At 39.3% G+C, this 23,995-nt stretch overlaps 2 protein-coding genes across 2 annotated transcripts in view; both read left to right on the top strand.

The window, feature by feature from the left end:
• Positions 1 to 17,004, top strand: part of scaf8 (SR-related CTD-associated factor 8) — an 86,342-nt gene extending 69,338 nt beyond the window's left edge. The window contains exons 10-20 of the mRNA XM_039650979.2: positions 5,217 to 5,348; positions 5,546 to 5,655; positions 5,750 to 5,943; positions 8,959 to 9,059; positions 9,582 to 9,695; positions 9,789 to 9,945; positions 10,047 to 10,177; positions 10,468 to 10,606; positions 12,009 to 12,074; positions 12,203 to 12,421; positions 14,771 to 17,004. Of these exons, the coding sequence (XP_039506913.2) occupies positions 5,217 to 5,348; positions 5,546 to 5,655; positions 5,750 to 5,943; positions 8,959 to 9,059; positions 9,582 to 9,695; positions 9,789 to 9,945; positions 10,047 to 10,177; positions 10,468 to 10,606; positions 12,009 to 12,074; positions 12,203 to 12,421; positions 14,771 to 16,266 (2,859 nt within the window). The 3' untranslated portion in view covers positions 16,267 to 17,004. The remainder of the gene's footprint in view (positions 1 to 5,216; positions 5,349 to 5,545; positions 5,656 to 5,749; positions 5,944 to 8,958; positions 9,060 to 9,581; positions 9,696 to 9,788; positions 9,946 to 10,046; positions 10,178 to 10,467; positions 10,607 to 12,008; positions 12,075 to 12,202; positions 12,422 to 14,770) is intronic.
• The window catches only part of tiam2a (TIAM Rac1 associated GEF 2a), a 128,176-nt gene continuing 120,388 nt past the window's right edge, over positions 16,208 to 23,995 (top strand). Inside the window, exon 1 of the mRNA XM_089120069.1 lies at positions 16,208 to 16,280. The gene's annotated coding sequence lies outside the window, so the exon portion shown is untranslated. The remainder of the gene's footprint in view (positions 16,281 to 23,995) is intronic.

Raw genomic sequence — 23,995 nt, 5'->3', positions numbered from 1 at the left:
TTTATCTATTCCAGTGTATACCACTGAAGGTCCCTATGTCATTTTTCAAGGAATTAGATAAATCACTTACTTCCTTCCTGTGGCACAACAACACACAGAGAGTCAAACTTCTTGCTTTACAGGCACCTTATTCCAAAGGTGGCTTGAATCTCCCAAATTTTAAATTGTATTATTTGGCTGCACAACTTCGTGCTTTGTGTATGTGGTTTCACTGCAGAGCAGATGAAGTAAAATGGATGTCAATCGAACAATTTGAATTACAGGATAATCCATTAACTATCATACCATTTTTGGAATCTAAAAAGAAACTAAAAACAATCACACAAAACGCAATAATTTCTGCTACATTTAACGCCTGGCAGCAATTAAATGCATTAGTCGGACAAAACATAAAATTATCGGTTAATTCACCTCTCACAAATAATCCCAGCAGCCCTAGCTGAAAAAAAAAGTGTATACTGAAGGATTGCTTATTTTTATTTTTATAAATATTCAATACCTTGCCTGTGGAGAGAGGGCTGTTTTTTTTTTGTTTGTTTTTTTTGTTTCTTGTTTGTGTTTTGTAATAATGTAAAAAAAACAATAAAATTGGCAAGACAACATTGAGGTGATATGGGTCAGACGGAATATGAATGTCTAAAAAACAGAGTTTTGAGTTTGGATTTGAAAAGATTAAATGAGTCCATGGTGCGAAGATCTGGAGGGAGGGAATTCCAAAGATTCCAAAGCGACTAAACGCCCTGCTCCCCATTGTGACAAGACGAGCAGGGGGAACAGAAAGCTGGCAGGTGTGAGAGGATCAGAGTGAACGAGTAGGGATGTTTAAATGGAGAAGATCTGAGATATGTGGACGAGCCATGTTATGAACTGCTTTGAAGGTAATGAGAAGTATTTTAAATATGATCCTCTGTTTGACAGGAAGCCAGTGAAGTTGTTGCTAGATGGGAGTGATATGATGAAAAATGGGGGTCTGAGTAATCAGGCGTGCAGCTCTGTAGGAGCTGCAGCTTCTGGAGCGTCTTATTAGGGAGGCCAAACAGGAGTGAGTTGCAGTAATTTAACCGAGATGTGATGAGGCTGTGAACCAGGATGGCGGTGGTTTTGGGAGTAAGAGATGGACGGAGGCGGGAAATGTTACGCAGGTGGAAATAGGCTGACCGGGTGATGCTATTAAAGAGTGGAAAGATAATGTGCTGTCAAGGACGACACCCAGACTCTTAACCTGAGGGGAGGGAAGGACAGTTGACTTATCAATGGTAATGGAAAGTTTATTAGGTTGGTGGGAGTAAAGAAGATGGTTTAGTAGAGAGGTAGAGCTGGGTGTCATCCACGTAGCAATGAAATTTAATGTTATGTTTACGGAGGATGTGACCAAGAGGGAGGCTGTATATGATAAAAAGAAGAGGCCCCAATACAGAGCCTTGGGGCACTCCAGTGGAGGTGGGGAAGGTAACTGATTTCTGGATTTTTAGTTGTATGAACTGTGTGCGCTCAGAAATGTATCAAATAAACCAGGCTATGGGAGTGTGGGTGAAATAGATAGGGTTGGAAACCGAGAACCGGTTCTCATTCAGAATCGGTAGTGTTTTTGAAAAAATACCAGAACAGTGCAAAATTCCTAAGTTTTGGTTCCGAAAACGGTTCTGGTGCGATATGTGGGCGACGTGCTTGGAGTAGATTATCCTTTAGCATCTCACCTCAAGGCGCAGACAGCGCGAGCGCGTGAGAGAGAGAGTAGAGCTGCATGATTTATCTTTAAAAGATTTTTTTACGTGTGATTTACGTGTTAATATTCAAATGATTAACGTTACAGAAGTACTGAGATAAAAGTTTATAGTTTGAGTAAATATTGACTGTAGTAATCAAAACAGATGCAGTCCTTAACTTTTTTGTGTTCAGAATTTACGACATGTATACAATGAGCGAGTGCATCATGAATGCCTTTTTTTAAACCGTGTTTTTGTCTCATCTTGAATCACTACGTTAAGCCTGTAATAAGCGTTAATACTCGGACTTCTTGTTCAGACTAGCCGGCGGATCGCAGCCGCTACGGAGTAGCCCAATGTCTGCGTGATTCGTCATGGACAAACAGAGAAAAGTAGCTCCGGCAACAATGTTCTTCCGCAAGACGCATGCAGTTCTGTTTATTAACTGCTAGAGCGCCGATTTATCTAGTAATGAAATAAGTAAAGTCTTTATGAATCAATCATTCAAACCATTTAAAAATAATCTGTTCTATAGACCTTATGTAGCCCCGCCCCTTTTCAGTGTTGCGCTCGTTGTCTTTTGACTTCCGGTCTGTATTTCCACAGCGATCTTGCATAGGTATGAATGAACTGCTCGTAAAAAAATTCCCGTTCGACATTTGTTAAGACATCTGCTTTACAATGCTTATGATAAACATTACAATGCTCATGATAACTTTTGTTAACTCTACAATAAGTAAATCCACTTCACCAGCTAATTACTCCTCGACAGCGATGCCATAGAAATATACAGAACCGGAAGTTCAAAGACAATATTCTAAAGATGACGGCGCCCACGTTTTTCTGGTGCATAAGGTCTATACATATCTTAGATATGTGTTCAAGCATGTTATACCCCTTCTGAGAGGGCATTCTTCACTGATGGAGATACAATAAGCAAGGAGAGGTCCTAAATTATTCTAGAGAATGCAGACTTTTTTTTTTTCCTTCAGAAATTTTTTTGTGCAAAAATTGCTTAATAATATGTTGAATTTGTTTACATTACCAGTCTGTTTAACTAATTTGTTAAGTACTATAAGAAATAAACACAAAAAGGATTGTGTTTTTTTCTCTTACTAATTAGGGATGCACCGATACCGGTATCTGGTATCGGCCTCGATACCACATTTTCTAAAGTACTCGTACTCGTTAAAAGTCCCCCGATACCGGGGACCGATACCATGTTCTGAGAAATGGGTTAATCACAGGCGCCGAGTGCCCACCCCCAGGCTCCGGCTGCAGCTCAGAGCGGGGAGATGGGGAGACATGTCAGCCGTGTGGAACAGTGATGCGCGGGTCAATGTATAAACAACCCGCACACTACCAACGTTTTCAACTACCCGCCCGCTACTCGGACCGCAAAAAAAGTAAGAAAATATTGTACCCGACCCTCTTCCTGACCGTATTTTTTAAAAGTAGTACATGCTCATCGTAGCGTCATTGGGCCATAAACGTGTAACAACACAGCATCGCAAGAAGACGTAGCCTACATATAACAAAGCCAGCACTTTGGTCATCATCTTTCATTATTTCGGTAAATGTCTCCCACACTTACTCTTTCTATTTGTGTATTTGCGGAGCTTCCACTCCCCAGTCTTCACCTTTTCTCTTGCCGCCTCCATCTCTCTGCAGACTAGTGATCATAGACATGGCCGGTTCGTGAACGAATCGGTTCTTTTTAATGAACCGGTCGAACCAGTACGCTAAATCGAACTGAATCATTCGCATCAGTCCACGTCTTGCGTCAGTGCTGATCCACAAGTTACTACAGTTACTCACTTTCAGACATGCCTGACAGTCCCTCCGAGTTGAAATAAACCAATATCCCGAATTATATTTTACTCCAGTAACTCTAACAGTTCACTGAACTGAGACATGTTGTTGATACTGCTGATACTGCGCATCCGCGTAGTAACGAACGCAGAGGTACAGCGGTTCTCGGATCACACCAGTACAGAACTGAGAACTGTTTAGACTGAGCTTGTGTGTCATCTTCGTGCCAGTTATTCAGCCAATAAATAAATTCGGCCTATATATTTCATAGAAAATTCTATCTAGTACTATATAAATACAAAGGTTTAATTGGCATTTTTTTCCAAACGACCTGACCGACCGCGACCCGAATATCATTAAAAATATTTTTGGATGACCCGTAACTGCAGGCACCCGCTCATTTTGGATCAACCCGTGCATCACTGGTGTGGAACAATTTCAAAGTGAATGGCTTTGGATTAGGAGAATAAGTTTACTTGTAGTCGCCAAGTTACTTATAGTCAGTTGAATGTCTGTTGGGGGACCAAATAAATAAAGTGTTATCAGATATTAAGCTGATCGTACTAATACTCTAGTCTACTAATACTCTAATGACAGTTAGTTGACATGTAATTGAAAAGTTACTTATAGTTAGTAAAGTGGACTATCGAAATAAAGTGTTACCCAAGTAATTTAATCAAGGACCTAAAAACCCATATATAAAAATATTTAAATCATGTTTTTTTTTGTTTTTTTATTAAGTACTCGGTATCGGTATCGGCGAGTACTGAAATGCAAGTACTCGTACTCGTTTTCCAAAAAAGTGGTATCGGTGCATCCCTATTACTAATATTTTTTAATGAATGGGAACCGGAACCGAAACCGGAATCATTTGGCGGAACCGGAAAATTTCTCACGATTCCCAACCCTACCAATAGGTGATAATCGACTGAGGAGGGTGGGATGAGAAATGGTATCAAAAGCTGCTGTGAGGTCCAGAAGAATGAGAATTGAAAGCAACCCAGAATCAGAAGCCATGAAAAGGTCATCTTAAATTTTAATAAGTGCGGTTTCAGTGCTATGAAGGGGAAGGAAGCCCGATTGAAACTGCTCGTAGATGCTATTCGACATGAGGTGATTATGAAGTTGAGAAGCGACTGTTTTTTTCCAGACTTTTGGATATGAAGGCTAAGTTAGATATGGGACAGTCATTGCTAAAATTAGCTGGGTCCAGACCAATTTTTTTTTTCAGGTTGGGTGTGACCTAGGCAATTTTGAGTGAAGGGACTGAACCGGAGCTTAGGGAGGGGAGTGGATAATCTCCGTGTTGAGAGGGGCAAGTGAAGAGCAGCAGGATTTAACCAGGGTGGAGGGAAGGGGATCGAGCTGACGTGCAGGGTTTAGATTTATGAATAATGTCCGAAATGGCTTGAACAGAGGGAAGGTCGAAACTTTAAAAAGTTTCAGACAGATGTGGTGTGCACAGAGAGGAGGGGCTGTGTGTGTGCGTGAGTGACTGAGAGACGGAGGGAGAGCAGGAAAAGGAAATGCAGCTGAATGAATATGCTGCATGTTTAGCGTTAAAAATAAATTAATAATGAAACAATATTTGACGGCCAGTGTTGATTCTGTGGCGCATAGCAACAAATTAGTCTGTGTGGGAAACACTGAACTCATTCTCTTACCTTGATACTTATTAATGCACTTTACTTCTGACAGTCCATGTCCATGGAGGCTCAGGATGCCATCTTTGGTCCCGAAAGTTCTGCCCCTTCTGGCCAAAGCAGCGCCCCATCACAGCTCCCAGAACAAGAAGCTAAAATGGATGACTCCATTGATAACCAACAACAGGCAAGATCAGATATCAAACCATAGTTGGGAGAAAAAGTCAATGTTAGTCATGTATTGACAGTAGTTTAAAGGTGATGTCTCTCTCTTAGAAATAGCCTCTTCTGTTGGATGTCACCTCTCTTTCATCATTAATTAATCAGTAAGCAAGACAAACAAACAGATAGTTGGTACACCATTTTCATATGTGTATTTTGCAGGACATGGATCTTGATGAGGGACAGGATACTATAGATGAGGAACTCTTTGAGGCTGAGGAGAAGAAAACCAGCAGCACGCGTTCAAGAACACGCTCAAGATCTCGGTCCAGGTTGGTGTTGCATTGTTGTTAAATAGCTCTTGCCTCATTTCCATTTTTCAGTCACAGGTAAAGAGCTCTCTCGTGAAAACCTCTTTATTCCCAGGTCACCTAAGAGAAGGAGGTCAAGATCTCGTTCAGGGTCTCGGAAGCGCAAACACAGAAAGCGATCACGGTCTCGGTCGAGGGACAGAAAGAGGAAGTCCTCCCGTTCATATTCTAGTGAGCGACGAGCGCGGGAAAGAGAAAAGGAACGGCAGAAAAAAGGGCTTCCTCCTATCCGCTCAAGGGTTCTCAGTGGTAAGTTTACAAAGGTCCACCTTGTGCTTTTTGTGAATTTATTAGGGTTGTTTTTTAGAGGTTTAGTCTGTCAAGTTTCATGTAAATAAGTTGAAACTTTCTGTCCCAACTAACTTGTTGATGGTAAGCATTAACTTGAAAATTGTCATTTACTCAACCTTAAGTTGTTCCAAACCTGTTTGAATTTCATTCTTATGCTGAACACAAAAGAAGATATTTTGATAATGTCTGTACCCAAACAGTTGATGGGGCCCCATTTACTTCTGTAGTAATTCTTTTCCATACTTTTGGAAATCTATTTTGATTAAATTGTTTGTTTACCCATATTCTTAAACATATCATCTTTTGTGTTTTGCAAAACAAAGAAATATGTACAGGTTTGGAACAACTTGAGGGTGAGTAAATGATGACAGAATTCATTTTTGGTTAACTATTTTTGTAAGTGTCTCGTCCATAACACAAATATGTAAGTATGGATGCTTTGTATAAAAAAATCATAGGAAAATCATAAACCTCTGTGTTTACTGGCTACTGTTTTGGTCTGTGAGAGAAAGCCTCAAGAGATTGTTCACCCACAAATTTTGAAGATTTAAATGGTATAAGTTTTTCTGTCAGGCCAGTTAACAGAACTGTTACTTTTAAAATTTTAGTGCCAATACATCACTGACCTGAAAGTGCATTTATTAATCCACAAATGTTATATAGCCATTTACCTGCTAGAACACTCAATTGACCCTTCGCTAAGCCACGCCCGAAAACCGCCACTGGCCAATCATGTCGTAGCAACCGTAACTATGCGCGGGAGGTCTGGCAAGCTTTCGAACGAGGGAAACATGCTGAAGCATTGTGCGTATGGATAGTGCAAATCTGATACCGGTATACTAAAAGTTTGGACGGGGGAGAGGAATTGTTCTCCTTCCAGAAAATCTAAAAGCCAAGGGGAGAAATGATTGGCGTGATCTAGCATCTATGTGCGAAACCCATTCACAACTAACGTTACTGGTAAATGTCGACATGCTTAACAAAAACACCTATTGCTTGGAAATATTGACGGTTCTTTGGTCATAATGATATAACGTAAAATAAGACGATTAAAGAGACAAGACAAATGCTCACTGTCATACTTTAAAATATATTTCAGCATTTTGTTAATCGACGTCCTACTAACGTTACCCCTTAACTTAACCCAATCCGATCGCGGCTCTCCTGGTATTAGTGTTATTCCAGAAGATTTATTGATAAGCTGTTTGATTTATAATTATTAAGATTATTTTTCACATACCCTGCTGTGTATGAACATAGCTGTTCCTCAATTTGTGTTTTCCATTTGAACGGTCAGCGTATGAGGCGCTGCTGCTTGCGCTGGGACTATAACGTTAGGCTTTAACTTCAATTTTTAAGAAATTATTCCCTAATCGGTTGCATATAATGTCGTGAATATATTAGGGCTGAACGATTAATTGCATTTGCGATAAAATCGCGATATGATGAAACGCAATTTCGTAATCGCAAGAGCTGCGATTACACTGGTCACGTGACACGCGAGAGAAAAGCAGTCTGCAAGATAAAGCATCAACTTGCCACGGTACGCGGTCAGGCGTTCAGAAAAGAACAGTTTATTTTTAATGTATGTGATATTGTGTTGTTTATTCTCTCCTCAACAATCCTGGATCGATTCAGAGAATTTCAGAATCGAGTATGAGCTTATAGTTTTTAAACACAGATGCGTGATGACGCTGCGCGTGCTTTAGAAACGAACCGGGTTCTGAATCTGCTTGCTTCTATTTTCTCGCTCTCTCTCTTCCTCACTCACACACACGACACCGCTCGAACCTTACAAAACATAGTAGCTAACGTTATTTCATAAAGTTCGGGACTGAACCGAATTACAAGGACATTCGCGGGCTTCATTGAACAGGTTTTGCCGCTTTGCTTGATGTTATAACGTTACACTTGCAGTGCGCGTTCTCTCCCGCGGGTATTTTCTTTACAAATGCTTCACAGAGGCATTATTTATGTCTTTTGGAATGCAGTTGGCTTATATATTAAAACCATGAAAATCACTGAGAAGGCTGCTTTCATTTTAAAATACTAACCCGTGCTTTGTGAAGAGCGCTCGTGCATGCGGCTGTGAGTGACTCGTTGGTAAATGTACTTGCATGTCAAAATGCTTTTATGACGCGAAATTAATGTAAACACGGTCAGTTATATCTTAAACCAACAGGACAAACCACATTTACAATTTGAAAAGAGATATATGCATTAGTGTGAATGCAGCATATCGTATTTAAACTGAGGGGAAATCACTCCAGCTCTTGAATGAAAAACGTTCAGACAGCCTACTTTTAAATCCTGAGACCACTCTTTCTTTATTGCTTGTAATGTTTTTTTTTTCTCTTTATTTACTAGCTTTTATATTTTGAAGCTATATTATTTTATATAGCCTATTTAAAATTCTTAACATGTAATTGGTTTAATTAAATGTTTTTTTAAAGTATGTGTTTTTACACATGTAATTAAATACATATTTTAACAGAAAAAAAGTAGATCGGATCATGAGCTATCTAAAGATTCCCATCCCTACTGTACAATGATTTATTGCTTGTCTTTGTCGACTAATACAGAAGGTAAATAACTTTTTTTTTTTAAATCGCATATTAAATCGCAATATTGGTTAAAAAAATCGCAATTAGATTATTTTCCAAAATCGTTCAGCCCTAGAATATATCCCTCGAATGCATACTGTAGTCCCTTTTGTCTTGCTCTCTCAGATATTTCACTTGTTCGCCGAAAATTACTAATTATCATATTGAAATGTCTGATACCGGGTGCATCCACACTATAATAGATGGGCCAGCCGCGAAAGCTTGACAGGCGTAGCAACAGTAACTAGGGAGGGCGGGGTTTAGCGAAGGGTCAATTCCTTCTCTAAACAGAGTTGCAGATTTATTGCAATTTTCTTCTACCATAAAATCGCATCTGTAACTCATGTTCATTTCCTGATTCCTCTTTCAGTTTGCAGCACTACTCTATGGGTTGGCCAAGTGGACAAGAAGGCCACCCAACAAGATCTTACTAACCTTTTCGAAGAGTTTGGCCAGATTGAATCTATCAATGTGAGTTGAGTTTCTGTAACTTTGAGCACTGTAACTAATATGAGCACTTGAGAGCATCTTGGATTAGTTCAAATTTTAGTTAGAGCAGTTGTGCCATCTAGCCAAGGGGCATTTCTTGGGTCTATAAATATTTTTTGCTGAAGTGTTATTCAAAATACCCTAAACTTGAAGTACACTTTTGAAAATAAAGGTGCTTTGGCATCTGTGGCTCCATAACAGCCTTTAACGTCCATTTAACCAACATTTGTTACACAAAAAAAGCAAAAACATTGTTCTTTTAGAACTGTTTATTGAAAGGTTCTTTGTGGAACCAGAAGTTGTTGTTTTGTGGCATCGCTGCAAAAAGGCGGGGAAAAAAAACTTTTGGAACTTTTTTTTAAGATTGTATTTTAGGGAAGCTTGTAGATCCTCAGGTTTTGTTTTATGATTTTTTTTAAAATTAATTATTACTATTAATATTATTTTTATTATTATTTTGGATTAGATTATTATTATTAATACTTTATATTTATTTTCTCCCAGATGATTCCTCCCAGAGGCTGTGCTTATATCTGCATGGTCCATCGTCAGGATGCATACCGTGCCCTTCAGAAACTGAGCACAGGCTCCTACAAAATTGGTTCAAAGGTCATTAAAGTACGTGTGAAGAATCTTCGCTGACTTATAATTTTTGTAATGTTCTATAATTTCTTATGGGAATATGTCTTAAACATGTTGCATTGGTTCCAGATCGCTTGGGCCCTCAACAAAGGGGTGAAACAGGAGTATAAGCAGTTCTGGGATGTGGACCTTGGGGTCACTTATATTCCTTGGGAGAAGGTCAAACTGGATGATCTGGATGACTTTGCAGAGGGAGGCATGATTGACCAGGAGACGGTCAACAATGGTAAGAATTATTTCCTTGTTTATGAGCTGAAAATTGTAGATTTATGCAACTCGTATGTATGTAACTTCTACTCAGAACTTAACCTTATTTCTCTGTTGCAGAATGGGAATCACAGAGGAATACAGAGACAGTCAAAGAGACTCCGAGTCAGGCCGTTACAGCTGAAACCAGTACAACCAGCAGCACACCTAGTGAGGCCTTTACACAGCCTGTCACTATGATGCCCATGCAGGTATGATTTTAGCACTCATCCAGGCCTGAAAATGCCCTTACAAATGGAACAACACACATTTTGATTTCTTACTCTTTACATCTGATTAAATTGCTAGATTTTAAGGGTGGTGTGGCCATTTAAAGATTTAATCTGGTTACTGAAGTTTGCTGGTTCAAACCCCGCTTAAAGTAATAAAAGAGATACTACCATTGCGTTCTTGTTTTCATTTTGCACCTTGGGATGTGGAGACCGCTGCATTAATAATGCATTACCGTTTACTTCTCCATGGATGGCTTTGTTCGGTTTAGATTCCAGTGGCACAGACCGTCTCTGCTGTTGGCCTTGTGCCTCCATCCTTCCCTGTCACCATGTCAGTGCCCCCACCAGGCTTTGGTCCTCCTCCTCCCTTTCTGAGAGCAGGGTTCAACACCTCACAGCCTCCCCCAGGTATATGGTTCAAACCTAAACATTCAGTAATTAAGCTTTTAACGGTATGATAGATTTCTAATAAAAATATTTCTATTTGGTAACATTAGTTAACTGCATTAGTTATCATGAACTAACAATGAAAAATGCTTCCAAAGCATTTAACCTTTGTTAAAGGAGTTCACTTTAAAATGAAAATGAACCCATGATTTACTCACCCTCAAGCCATCCTAGGTGTATATGACTTTCTTTTTTCAGGCGAATACAATCAGAGTTATTAATAAACACTCTTATGCTGCCAAGGTTGGAAGTGTAGATTGCAACAATCAGATTGAAGCTCTAAAAAATCCATGCATGAAAAAAATGCATCCATCCATGAAAAAAGTGCATCCATCCATAATAAAAGTGCTCCACATGGCTCTGGGGGGGTGAATAAAGGCCTCCTGAAACAAAACGATGACTTTGTGAAAGAAAAATATTCATATTTAACACGTTACACACAGTAAAATTCTAGCTTTCGGCCAAACGGCCATACACAGTCTACTTGCACCTAATGCTCAACTTATGACATCGGAAGTAGCATAGTGCATTATGGCATAGCGTAAATCAATTAGTACGTCACATTACTTGTATAAGTTGTGCTTTAGACTTAAGTCGAATCCATATGTTCAGTTTGCCGGAAGCTAGTTATTTTACTTTGTGAAGGGAAAATATTCATATTTAGAACTGTATAAAGTAAAATAACTAGCTTCTGGCCGACTGAAAATACGGTACAAACAATATACTAATGTTTCGTCTTGACGTCACAATGAAACGGCTTATGACTCGTTTGAAAAACAATTAATTTCATTGACTCAGGGTCGACTCTTACTTTTGAAAGACAATAACTTTATATACTGTGCACTTCCAGATTTCACTCACTTAAAGCTGTTACACACTACACAGTCATTTTCAAAAATCCATAATAGGGCCCCTTTAAATATGATTTAATGGACTTGAGATTAACATGAACTATCAATAAATAGTTGTATCTTTATGAGTCAAGAGACCTTTATTTATATAGCGCTTTATACAACACAGATTTATTTATATAGCACTTTATACAATACAGATCGTTTCAAAGCAGCTTTACAATGATATAAAGAAAATCAGTGTTGATTAAGTTCCAATGTAAAGATCATCAGTAATTCATTTAGTTCATTTCGTCTATAAAGCAGCTCTGCAAAAAAAAAAGTTCAGTTCTCATACAACAGAGTCAGATCAGTAATATTGTTGAATATTAAGGGACAAATGTTTTTAGAGAATAATTAAAACCAACAAAAATATTGCTTATTGTTAATGATAGTTAATGTATTAAAATAACCTAATGTAACTCTATTGTAAAGTGTTACCAAATATTTATCTGTAAATTTCTCTTTCACAGGTTTTATGGCCACGCCAGGAGTGGGACCGTCAGCAGTTGGAACCAGTCTTGCTTCGGCTCAGACATGTATGTTAAACAGCCTCTGAAATATGCAATCCTTATTTCGTATAATGTTTCTTGTGAAAGTGCTGTCCTTTTAAGATTGAATTTCCAAGCTCCTAAACAGGCCTTTTACCCCACTCTCACCTTTATAGCTCTAGTGCAGCCTTCGTTGCAAACCACTCAAGAGAACAGCAAGGATTCTCTGTTTGGAGGCATGATTCCTCCCACCGGTACTATTCCTGGGAGTTTTATTCCATCAGCAATGCCTGGGGCAGGAGTCTTTAACCCTGTGGGAGTACAGCATCAGCAGAGCAGCACAGACAAGACTCCTCAGTCTGCAGAAACTATGGAGGCCGAGCTAACACTACAAGGTAAATGGGTTTATAAGCACATTTTACATAATGTGAATATATGCAGCAAGTACACGGTATGCTGTTATTTTATTGTATAGGACAAAAAAGAGTATCTTGTTGAATCTTTCAGCAATACAGTGACAGTCCATATGACTTGTGTGCTGTATTACAAACCTGCTAAGATGCTTCTGCATGTAGTTTTTGAATTTAAATGGTATTTTAGAGACTGTGGAGATTATGTAACTACCAAAAATCACCTTACTGAAACAACCAGCTTCTCAAGAAAAAAAAAAAAACATTTACTAGACTTAAAAATAAAAAAAATCTGGTACTGTTGTCACAGATCACTTGTGTATCTGACTCAAGTCTTTTATTTGTTATGTGAGTTATGTTGAATAAAGCTTTAAAAAACCTAATTTTTTAAAAATGTTGCTGCACGCGCTCAAATCTGCATTAATGATGCTTTCCTATCACATTCCACTAGGGCTGTGAATCTTTGGGTAGACAGCGAATCGATTCGATTCACGATTCATAGGTTTTCGATTCGATTCATGAACGATTTGTGCAAATTCAGAACGATTCGATTCGATGCGATTCACATCCAAATTCGATGCGATTCGATTAATTCGATTCATAATTTTTTATATGCATTATAGTATTATTTCAATGCTTCACCCATCTTTGTCTGGGTTTGAATTACAAACCCTTCGGGGATCAGATAGTGGGGATTTTGTCCATTGTTAATGTTACTTCATGTTTGTTTTTAATTTTAATGAATATATTATTATAAAAAAAAAATTAATGGCCTACAAATTAGCATTTGCAAGTAGCAAATATTTTGAAAAAGGCTCTTAAAGTATTGCATTAAATGACTACATGCACACATTAATGGAGACGTTTTCATTAGTTTCATTTTGCGTCCTCTCAGTGCACTCGTTATCATCTTTTCACTGGATTTTGCTCGCGCTCGGTCCCATAGCTCTCATGCTTTCATAATGTTAACAATGTAATCCATGTTTGAGCTCTCCAGCTGAGCTCTCTGTCGAGAAAGCAATAGTTTTGAGGCAAACCGCTCAAGCCATTGATAAAGCTGCCATGCCATTGCGTGGGCACTATAAAATAAAACGCTTTCATTCATTTATTACATGGACTCTCCATACACGCAAGGTGGTCTCTCACTCGCTTTCCCTCTCTGCCAAGTGCGTGCAGCCGTGTGTGAACGCGCGATACGCGGTTTGGAGCACAACCTCTGTCTCGTATGCACGCTCGCTCTAGATTCCGGGAGATTTTAACTAATTTGCGGTAATACAAGCTGATCACGACATGAGTAGCTCAACAGGTAGAAAGATAAACTCATCTTTCAGGCATTTGACCGACCGGGCTTCAGCGTGCGAAATCAGGGGTGTGTGAGCGCCTGAAACCAATCAAATGCGGATGTCGTATGACGGCCAATGCGTGAGGCAGCTTGTACCAGGAACACTTTAAGGTTGTGTTTATATATTTTAAACCACTGAATCGCTATAAAATCGTGATTAATTCGATTCTTAGCCTTTTAAATCGATTATTCACGTAAATAAACGATTCACGATTCAAAATACATGTTTCAGGATCGATGCATATGCATCGCCAGGATTTATAATCGATGCATCGAGAAAACGAGTGAATCGTTACACCCCTACATTCCACACATGTGCACTTCAAAAAACAGACAGAACACATGATAAGGTTTTTACATACCAGGTAAAACAGGGTAGTTTGGAAAACCCTTTATGCTTAAGCTGGTTATAACCTTATGCCTATTAAAGAAAACGGTTTAACATAACCAGATCTGTTGTTGTCTTAGGTCGGTTTCACATATAGCGCCTAAAAATGCATAGAAAACGCTGGGCGCGCCGCATTCTCCTTTTTCGAAAGCGCTAGGGCGGTTCCGCTCCAGTTGGTTCTTGTCATGTGACCTATTGTGCGCTTATGGTGCGCTTGCGGCATTCTAAAAAATTTAGATGTTTTTATCTCGATGCGGCGCGGACACGCTTGGAAAACACGAGCACGTCGCACCTTGACCGCACATGTCGGACATTATGAGCGCACATACCGCGTGCCTACATTTGAAATAACGAACTTGAGCGCGCAAAAGACACGATATGTGAACAGGCCGTTAAGCATCTTCTGTCTGAGAATGTGCATGTAAACGTGCTCAGTGAATAACATTAATAACATTGCTTTGTCTCTCACACATCTGTTATAAAGTTTCTGTCATGGAATATAACCACAAGTTCTACTATGTTGGGGACTTTTCAAGAATCATTTTGTTTTTATCCTTGTACTCTGGGTAAATCATTTCTTGTTTTTTTTTTTTTTTTTTTATAGGAATGCAGAATGCCGTGCGCAGTGGAATGGGTCTGCTGGGAATGCACCCGTCTGCATCTCTAACACACCCGCTCTCCAGTCAAAGGATGGCAGGACTACTTCCCCTGGAACTGCGACCCAACCTGCTCCAGGGCCCCGGGGGGCGCTTCCCCCTGCTCATGCAGCCCGGTCTCGCACATCAGGCCAACAACATACTGGATGCTTCTCTTCAAGCCCAAGCCCATGTCCGTGTCCCATTTCCTCATATGGAGCAATTCAACCGCGCCGAGGGCAATTTCGCAAGAGTGCCTAACCCCTCATCTGCTGGGCCTGACAGTTTGGCCAAGGCTAATAACGAGACCCCACCCAGATCAGATGTTGGGGGCCAACAAGAGGGAGATCAGGATTATCGCTTTCCACCACCAGAAAAGCAGAGCACGGGGTTGTTGAAGACCCCTCCCTTGGAGATGCGTACTGAGCCTGTGCCTGCCAGACCACCTTTACTAGAACGACCGCCAAGAGCAGTCGAGGGTCGAGAAGCTAGAAGAGAAAACATGTCAGGAGGTTTCAGGACAGAAAGTCGCTGGGGGCCACCCAGGGGGGACTTTGATGAACGAGACATGAGGGCGATGTCTGCTGGACCTCCAAAGGGTTTCCCGGAGGAGCGTTCCAACCCTAACTTTCAGAGTCGTTTCGAAAGCCGTGGTGGAAGTTCATCAGGGCCAGCTTGGAATCGTGGAACCGGACCTTCTTTTAACCCTAACATGCACCAGGACTACGACGATAGACGCAGACCTTGGGAAAGGCAGAAAGACCGAGACGACAGGGACATGGACTTCAGGGCCGAAATGAACGGCAATCGCCATAACCGGGAGCGAGACAGAGACCGCGAAAGGGAGAGGGACCGGAACCGGGACCGTGAACGAGCCAGAGAACGGAATCGCGAGAGGGAGAATGAGAAGGACAAAGAGCGGGAACGCTGGACACCACTTACTTCACAATCTCAGCCTCAACCGCTGCTTCCTCAACCCAAGTCTCAGCCGCTTCTCCCTCTGCCGACCCCTCTGCTAGCTCAGCCTCAAGCACAGGAACAAGCCCAAATCAACTCGCCGTCTCCGCCAGTGTCCCAACATCAGCCTCAACCAGAACTGCAGCCAACGAAACCAGAGGCTGAACTGCAACCAGAGGAGAAACCAGAGTCCCTCAGCCCCCCTAAAGAGACGGCAAGTAGTCAAGAGCAGGAGGAAGCTTCATTTATCAATGGAATGGAAACGGATTCAAAACCTCAATTAAACATTTTGGAGCCTGAGTCCCAGGCTGCTACAGAGCACTCTCGTAGCCCCTCTCCATCCCGTACCTCCACACCCACCTGCTTCCAGAATGAGCCCTCGAAAGAAGAGAAGACCCCAGAAATGCGTGTTTCCTCACCTATGGATGCAGACACTAAACAGACTGGGCCAAAGGTGAACGCTGAGACTGAACCTGAGCTAGAGAAAACTGACACTGAGGAAACATAATCATCACTCAGTAGGTAAAGATCATTTTGTATAGTCATCTCTGTAATCGTTTTTAAAGCTCTCGCAGGACCCACTCAGTTCGCTAGAATATAGCAGACATCTTAATGAATGATTGTTGCCCCTCAAGCTTCAAATGTATGTGCATTCTAGGCGGCTCACACTAGAGGATCTAAATGGTAGGTGGGATTTTAATATTTTATTTTATTCCCTGTTTTTAGTTTTTAATGCAACCCCATTGTTTTAAACTAGGTGTGTTTTTTTTCTCTCATGACACTTGCTTGCCAAAATATTATGTAGCTTAATTGTAAATGCAGGGGAAAAAGAGGTTTGACCTTCCTATGGAAGAGTGTACGGATTCTGGCTGTCTCCTTTGGATTGATTGCAGAATTCTTGACAACAGCACTGGCTTGTTTCGTCTTTTCTTTTCAACACTGCAGCAGCGAAGTTTGAAATGAATGCTTTTGTGGTGTCCAGTGCTTCTTGTCTCTAAAGCAGAATATACGTACATCAAATACAGTGAGAACAGTAATAAGTTTTAGTTGCTTTAAAAAGGAACCCTTACAAAAAAGAAAAAATTAAACTACGATGTATTATCCCAATATTAAATGTCTGTGATTTTTCCTTCATCAAACTTCTATGGAAATACATGTGCACAGAAAAGGCGTTTAAAGGAAAAATGGATGTTGGGTGCAATCTGTTTTGGTTTTAAATAAACATGCTCTGATTGTTAAAACATTCTTTAGGACTGTGTTTTGTATCGTGGAGAGAAACCATCTGCACACAAGACCATTAAAGCCATGAGCCAAGTGATAATGGCTCCAGTGTCGTGGATAGGATGAAATGTTTTTGGTTGTGAACTGATCTAAAGTTTGGGCAGCCACCATATGTTTGACTGTGTGCTGTTAGGTTTGCATTTAGATCTCTCCTCCGTCTTTTACCCAGAAGAGCAGCTTTGCATGCCGCATTAAAGGAGTAGTTCACTTTTGAAAAAAAACTTTTGCTGATAATTTACTCACCCCCATGTCATCCAAGATGTCCATGTCTTTCTTTCTTCAGTCGAAAAGAAATGAAGGTTTTTGATGAAAACATTCCAGGATTTTTCTCCATATAATGGACTTCAGTGGGAACCAGACGGTTCAAGTTCCAAAAGAAACTTTAATTACAAACTGCAAACTTGTTCAAAGGGCTTTAAACGATTCCAGACGATGAATAAGGGTCTTATCATCGTCTGGAATCGTATGTATATATATGTGTGTGTGTATGTATATATATGTATGCATGTATGTATGTATGTGTGTATATATATATATATATATATGTATGTATGTATGTATGTATGTATGTATATTATGGGGGGCCAAACAGGAAATAATTAAATGTAATCCCGAATATATAGTTATAACTCCGAATATATAAATGTAAATACCGAATATATAGTTAAAACTCCGAATATATAAATGTAATCCAGAATATAGTTATAACTCTGAATATATAAATGTAATCCTGAATATGTAGTTATAACTCTTAATATATAGTTATAACTCTGAATATATAAATGTAAATCTGAATATATAAATGTAAATCCTGAATATATAGTTATAACTCTGAATATATAAATGTAAATCCTGAATATATAGTTATAACTCTGAATATATAAATGTAAATCTGAATATATAAATGTAAATCCCAAATATATAGTTATTAACTCTGAATATGTAAATGTAAATCTGAATATATAAATGTAAATCCTGAATATATAGTCAAAACTCTATATATTCTGGATTTACATTTATATATTCAGAGTTTTGACTATATATTCAGGATTTACATTTATATATTCAGATTTACATTTATATATTCAGAGTTATAACTATATATTTGGGATTTACATTCATGTATTCAGATTTACATTTATATATTCAGAGTTATAAATATATATTCGGGACTTACATTTATATATTCAGAGTTGACTATATATTCTGGATTTACATTTATATTTTCAGTCAACTCTGAATATATAAATGTAAGTCCCGAATATATATTTATAACTCTGAATATATAAATGTAAATCTGAATATATAGTTATAACTCTGAATATATATATGTAAATCCTGAATGTATAGTTATAACTCAGCATGTGAGCTCCTCTCAATGTTCCGCTCTATGCCAATGTGCTCCACTCAATCACTCACGGCCCAAGCGCTCAAATCCATCTCCGACATGAAATCTCATTGTAACGTAGGCTGCTGTATTATAGCCTTTGTTGATTATTTTTTAAGGTATTGATGGGGGCTTTTAACTAAACAAACTTTTCTCTAACCCTGTACAATGAACGCACCAGCACGGTCTGATGGATTTTTTTTTAATGACAGCGGAAGAAACTTCATAAATTTTTGGCCATACAGATTAGTGTGTAAGACAACTACATATGGTCTACTTTTATTTTGTGTACATTCACAATAACACCAACACCTTGTGCTTTTGTAAAATAAACGTCTGCCTTTGTTTCAACTGTCTCTGTATCCACGACAATCTTTCTGAAACTAATAAAGTTTAAAGAATGGCCCATTATCACACAAACATTGTGCTGAGGCCACCTATGCAAAATGGTAAAAGCCCCCAACAATGCCTTAAAAAATAATCAACAAAGGCTATAGTACAGTAGCCTACGTTACACTGAAATTTCATGTCGGAGCTGGATTTGAGCAGTTGGGCCGTGAGCGATTGAGTGGAGCACATTGGCATAGAGTGGAATTTTATTAGTTATAACTATATATCAGCCCATTCTCACCCCCAAGGCGTCACCTAACTGACGCCTTGGGAAGCATTTGACCATGCTTCAATATCTGACGCTTTAGGCGCCCTTTAGCGTCAGTTAGATGACGCTCTAGGATCGCGTGTACCCCACCCCCACCCCATACCTAAACCTAACCGCGTCCTCTAACTGACGCTTTCCTTTAGCGTCAGTTAAATGACGCCGTAGGATCGCGTCATGTAAGTGACGCTAAAGGGCGCCTAAAACGTCAAATATTGAAGCATGGTCAAAGGTGACGCCTTGGGGTGAGAATGCGTTGTATATATTCAGGATTTACTTTTATATATTCAGAGTTATAACTATATATTCAGAATTACATATATAGATTCAGAGTTATAACTATATATTCGGGATTTACATTTATATATTCAGAGTTTTGACTATATATTCGGGATTTACATTTATATATTCAGATTTACATTTTTATAACTATATATTCAGGATTTACATTTATATATTCAGATTTACATTTATATATTCAGAGTTATAACTATATATTCAGGATTTACATTTATATATTCAGAGTCATAACTATATATTCAGGATTTACATTTATATATTCAGATTTATATTTATTTAGATTCAGAGTTATAACTATATATACAGGATTTACATTTATATATATTCAGATTTACATTTATATATTCAGAGTTATAACTATATATACAGGATTTAAATTTATATATTCAGAGTTATAACTATATATACAGGATTTGCATTTATATATTCAGAGTTATAACTATATATTCAGAGTTTTAACTATATATTCAGAATTACATTTATATATTCAGAGTTTTAACCATATATTCAGGATTACATTTATATATTCAGAGTTTTAAATATATATTCAGGATTACATTTATATATTATATTCAGAGTTATAACTATATATTTGTGATTACATTTAATTATTTCCTGTTTGGCCCCCCATAGTATATGTGTGTGTGTGTGTGTGTGTGTGTATATATATATATATATAAACTTTTTGTTAAGAGGAAAGTGAATTTTGTGATCATAAATACCCACAATTCTTATACAATACAGTTGACAAAAAGCAGTGTGTGAAATTAGTATGTGTGAATTTGTAGAATTCATAAATCAGTAGATGAAAAGCACCCAAATGACCTGCTTACTAACACCTGAAGTGTGCGTCCAATGGACATCTAACTATACGTGAGGCCCCTGGAGAACATTAAAAAACTTGGGTGGAAGAAACAACACTCACTACAACGCCCATAGTCGCAACAAAAACAACATTTTGTCTGAATTTGCATTCATATCACACACATTGTGAATTTTTTTTTAAAGTACCTACTATATTGTTTTGAAAGCAGCAGTAGGATTTTGATTTGATGGCAAAGCTATAAGCCAATTTCAATGACATCACGTGATTCATGAGCTCTTTAGCAGTGCACCACTAATCAATCACGCATCACATGTCTGTGTGTGAAGCTTAACCAGCGTGTGCTGCTGGCATGAGTGCCAGAGGGGGGTGTATTAGCTCACTCTTGCCAGGCTAACATGTTTTATCTGCAGAAATCTTCCGCTGAGACTTCATAAAACAATGCAGTGCAATACAATATAATTTGTGTTCTAAATAAATTCGGCGAAAGCCTAATGTATCATTTTAACATCATTTTTTTTCAAACGATAACCAAGTTAACCTAAGCTGCTTCAGTCCAGTAAGTGTTCATCTTGAAATATTGATAACAATATAAAAGTTGTTTACTTTCTAAAACCTTCACAGCATAAAGGCACATGCAGAATGAACTGAAGGGGGTGTTTTTATAATGATAATAAAAGGCCTTTACTTGCTAAAAAAAAACAACACAAAAAAACATGAACATTTGTACAAGTTTTGATCATGTTGATAGTTTATAGGCCTTAGTAATTCACATATCAAATTATGATACATTAGGGCAGGGATAGGCAACGTCAGTCCTGCAGAGTTTCTGTCCGCTCACCTGTAGCCTTTGGCTGCGTCCCAAATCACCCCACACCCTTAATAGGGCACTGTTTGAGGAGACAGCAATTTGTAGTCATGTCCCAAACCATAGTGGATGTTAGAGTCCACTCATTCAATCCCACAATGCACCACGATAATGGGTATGCAAACGGTGTAAGCTCAACATCTACAAAATACTACAAAATATACAAATATGCACATAGCTATTCACACAATAGAATGTGCAAACGTAAAATTAAAAGCCATAACGATTCATAAATATTCTAGTTTGTTAGTTCAGACGCGATGCGCAGTGACCGCTGTGTGATATTTGCTCTCCACTTCCTGTGAACTGATGCATTGACGTTCCCTCTTTCCTAATGCTGTTTGTAGGGCCCTTCCAACTGAACATGTCCACTCCCTTCAAATTGGAAGTCCACTTACGGTGGAGTGGAACACGTCTATAGTTTCAGACAGAGTTCAAGATAAACATTTTCAATGCTATTTAGCAAACTGTCTGCTCTAATAGTAAAGGCCAATCCCAATTCTACCCCTTACCCCTTCACTGTCCCAATTCTCTTTTGGTTGGAGGGGGAGGGCTAGGGTGAAGGGCCAGATAGCCCTTCAAACGAAGATTTTTCGGGAGCACACTTCAAACGAAGGGGTATGAGAAGCGTCACTGCTAACCCAGGCTGGCTGCCCAAGCGACAAAGGAGACCCATAAATTTAAGTATTTGTGGCTTTAATAAGTATTATAACGACAAATAATGATTTGCTTTATGTTACATTCAATATTGTGTTCATATTTACGGTCAGTTTCTTCACAGAAACGTTTGTAAAAAAAAAAAAAAATCGCTAAAATTACTGTAGTTTGCTAACGATAGTCCCGCAACATATTTTCGTCTTCTCCGTTGTTTCCTGCGAACTTCACAAGATGCAAGAAAATAGCTGTAACCCACGCGACTGAGATAACTGCAGCTGTCGACGGCATCTTGGAAGTTGTGATAAACATCGGCGCATCTCCTGTGACGTAGGCGCTAGCGACGACTTATAATGACGTTTAACGGAGGCGTAGTGGTGTCCCATTTCTTAGGGGAATATTTTCACCCCTACGCATTGCCACTCTGTTTCAAGGGTCAAGGGGAAGGCGAAGGGGTAGGGCTAGGGGAAAGGGAAGGGGTAAGGGGTAGAATTGGGATTGGCCCTAAGTATGGGGTGGTGATGGCACAGTGGATAAGACACATGCCTTTGGTGTGAGAGACCCAGGTTCGAATCCACTGTGAGACACCAATGTGTCCCTGAGCTAGACACTTAACCCCTAGTTGCTCCAGAGGCGTGCGATCTCTGACATAGCAATTGTAAGTCGCTTTGGATAAAAGCGTCAGCTAAATGAATAACTGTAAATGTAAGTACAAACTATGCATAAGCTGGAACCCTTCCGGTGCACTCAGTGTCCGAGTTCACTGTGAATTATACAGTATGAGTGGACTAATGCAGGGAATAGTGAATGAATGCAAATACAGCCTTAAGCCGCGTTTCCACCGCAATTAGCAGGAACTATTTGTCCCAGGAACTTTTTTCAAAAGAACTTTTTTTTTGTTGTTGCCCCAGACCACTTGCTTACTGCGTTTACACCGCAGACTAAAGTATCTGGGCAGGAAGATTATGTAGTGATGTTGAACTGCGTGCGACTGCTCTTCCCAGTCTGCGCGTTTGTTTTGAGTTTTGTATGGAGGAGATTCAAGCTGTGCTGCTTTTGTTTGCGATTGGTTTACTAACGAGGTAATTAACAAAACGGCAGAGAAGAGACGAGCACCCAAAGCGTATTCAGAAAGCTCATAATGCTAGATATAAAAGTAGACGTTTGTTATCAGCTATATAGCAGACATTGACCATGAGATGGATGGGACGAACGCGTGCCATCGGCCAGGAAGAACGAGTGGTAAGAACCAATCAGCATGTTCAGCGCACAAGTCCCACCCCGAAAGTTCCCGAACTCTGAAAAAGTACTACCTTGCCAGCAGGGACTTTCGTCCTGCACAGTTTATCTCCAACCCTAATCAAACACACCTGAAGCAACCAATTAAGGTCTTCAGGGTCACTTGGAAATTAAAGGCAGGTGTGTTTAATTAGGGTTGGAGATGAACTGTGCAGGACAGTCGATCGGCAGGAGGAGGGTTGGGCACCCCTGATTTAGACCCTGGTTCCTGTGGTGTAAACACACCGAGTACCACCCCAAAGTTCTTAGTTCCTGGGGAAAGTTCCTGTGGTGGAAACGTGGCTTTAGTAATCCTGAATTAGCCTGTTTGTGTGTTTGATCAGGATTGGAGTTAAACTCTACAGGACTGGAGTTGTCTATCCCTGCGTTAGAGGAATGCGAAGCCAGCCTTTAGTGATCCCTACATACACTGATCAGTAAGAAGCGTTTGGTTTTGAGGACTGAACGTGTGAAGCTCCGGTTTAGGATCCTCCGTTCACACTGATCTCTGAGGACCAATGCTCTGGGTAGTTTACAGTGCTTTCATATGCTAGTGCGTCACACTTTTCTTATAGACTGTTCTTACAAAATCTCAATGAAAAGAGTGAACCTTCCAGTAACTTTGCCTGTCATGTAGAAGACATTCAATTTCTTAAAAAATATTTCAAATTCTTTATAGAAACTTTGCAGAATTTCTTGTATTACTGTACATGGATTTGTTTGACATCGCCTATGAACAAAAACCATCAAATATCAGCATGAATTCAACTGATCCTATTAATGCTTGATGCATGTTTCTGGTCTTATGAATGATTCATGCATGCATTTCTTTTTCATTATTTTGACCTTGTAATATTTAGTCAAAATGTCAACTTGCTCTCTGCTGACGTTTGGATGGAGTCGAGCCAGTCATGTTCAGATATGCAACTCACTTTTCCTAACCCAACCTAAGGATAAAATCAAGTCTCTCACTTCATTGTTTTTGTTTCTT

The sequence above is a fragment of the Pimephales promelas genome, chromosome 15 (assembly GCF_988280905.1).
Source record: "Pimephales promelas chromosome 15, fPimPro1.hap1.1, whole genome shotgun sequence".
Taxonomy (NCBI): domain Eukaryota; kingdom Metazoa; phylum Chordata; class Actinopteri; order Cypriniformes; family Leuciscidae; genus Pimephales; species Pimephales promelas.
The sequence above is the reverse complement of the archived record's forward strand: the minus strand, read 5'-3'. Positions and strand labels throughout refer to the sequence as shown.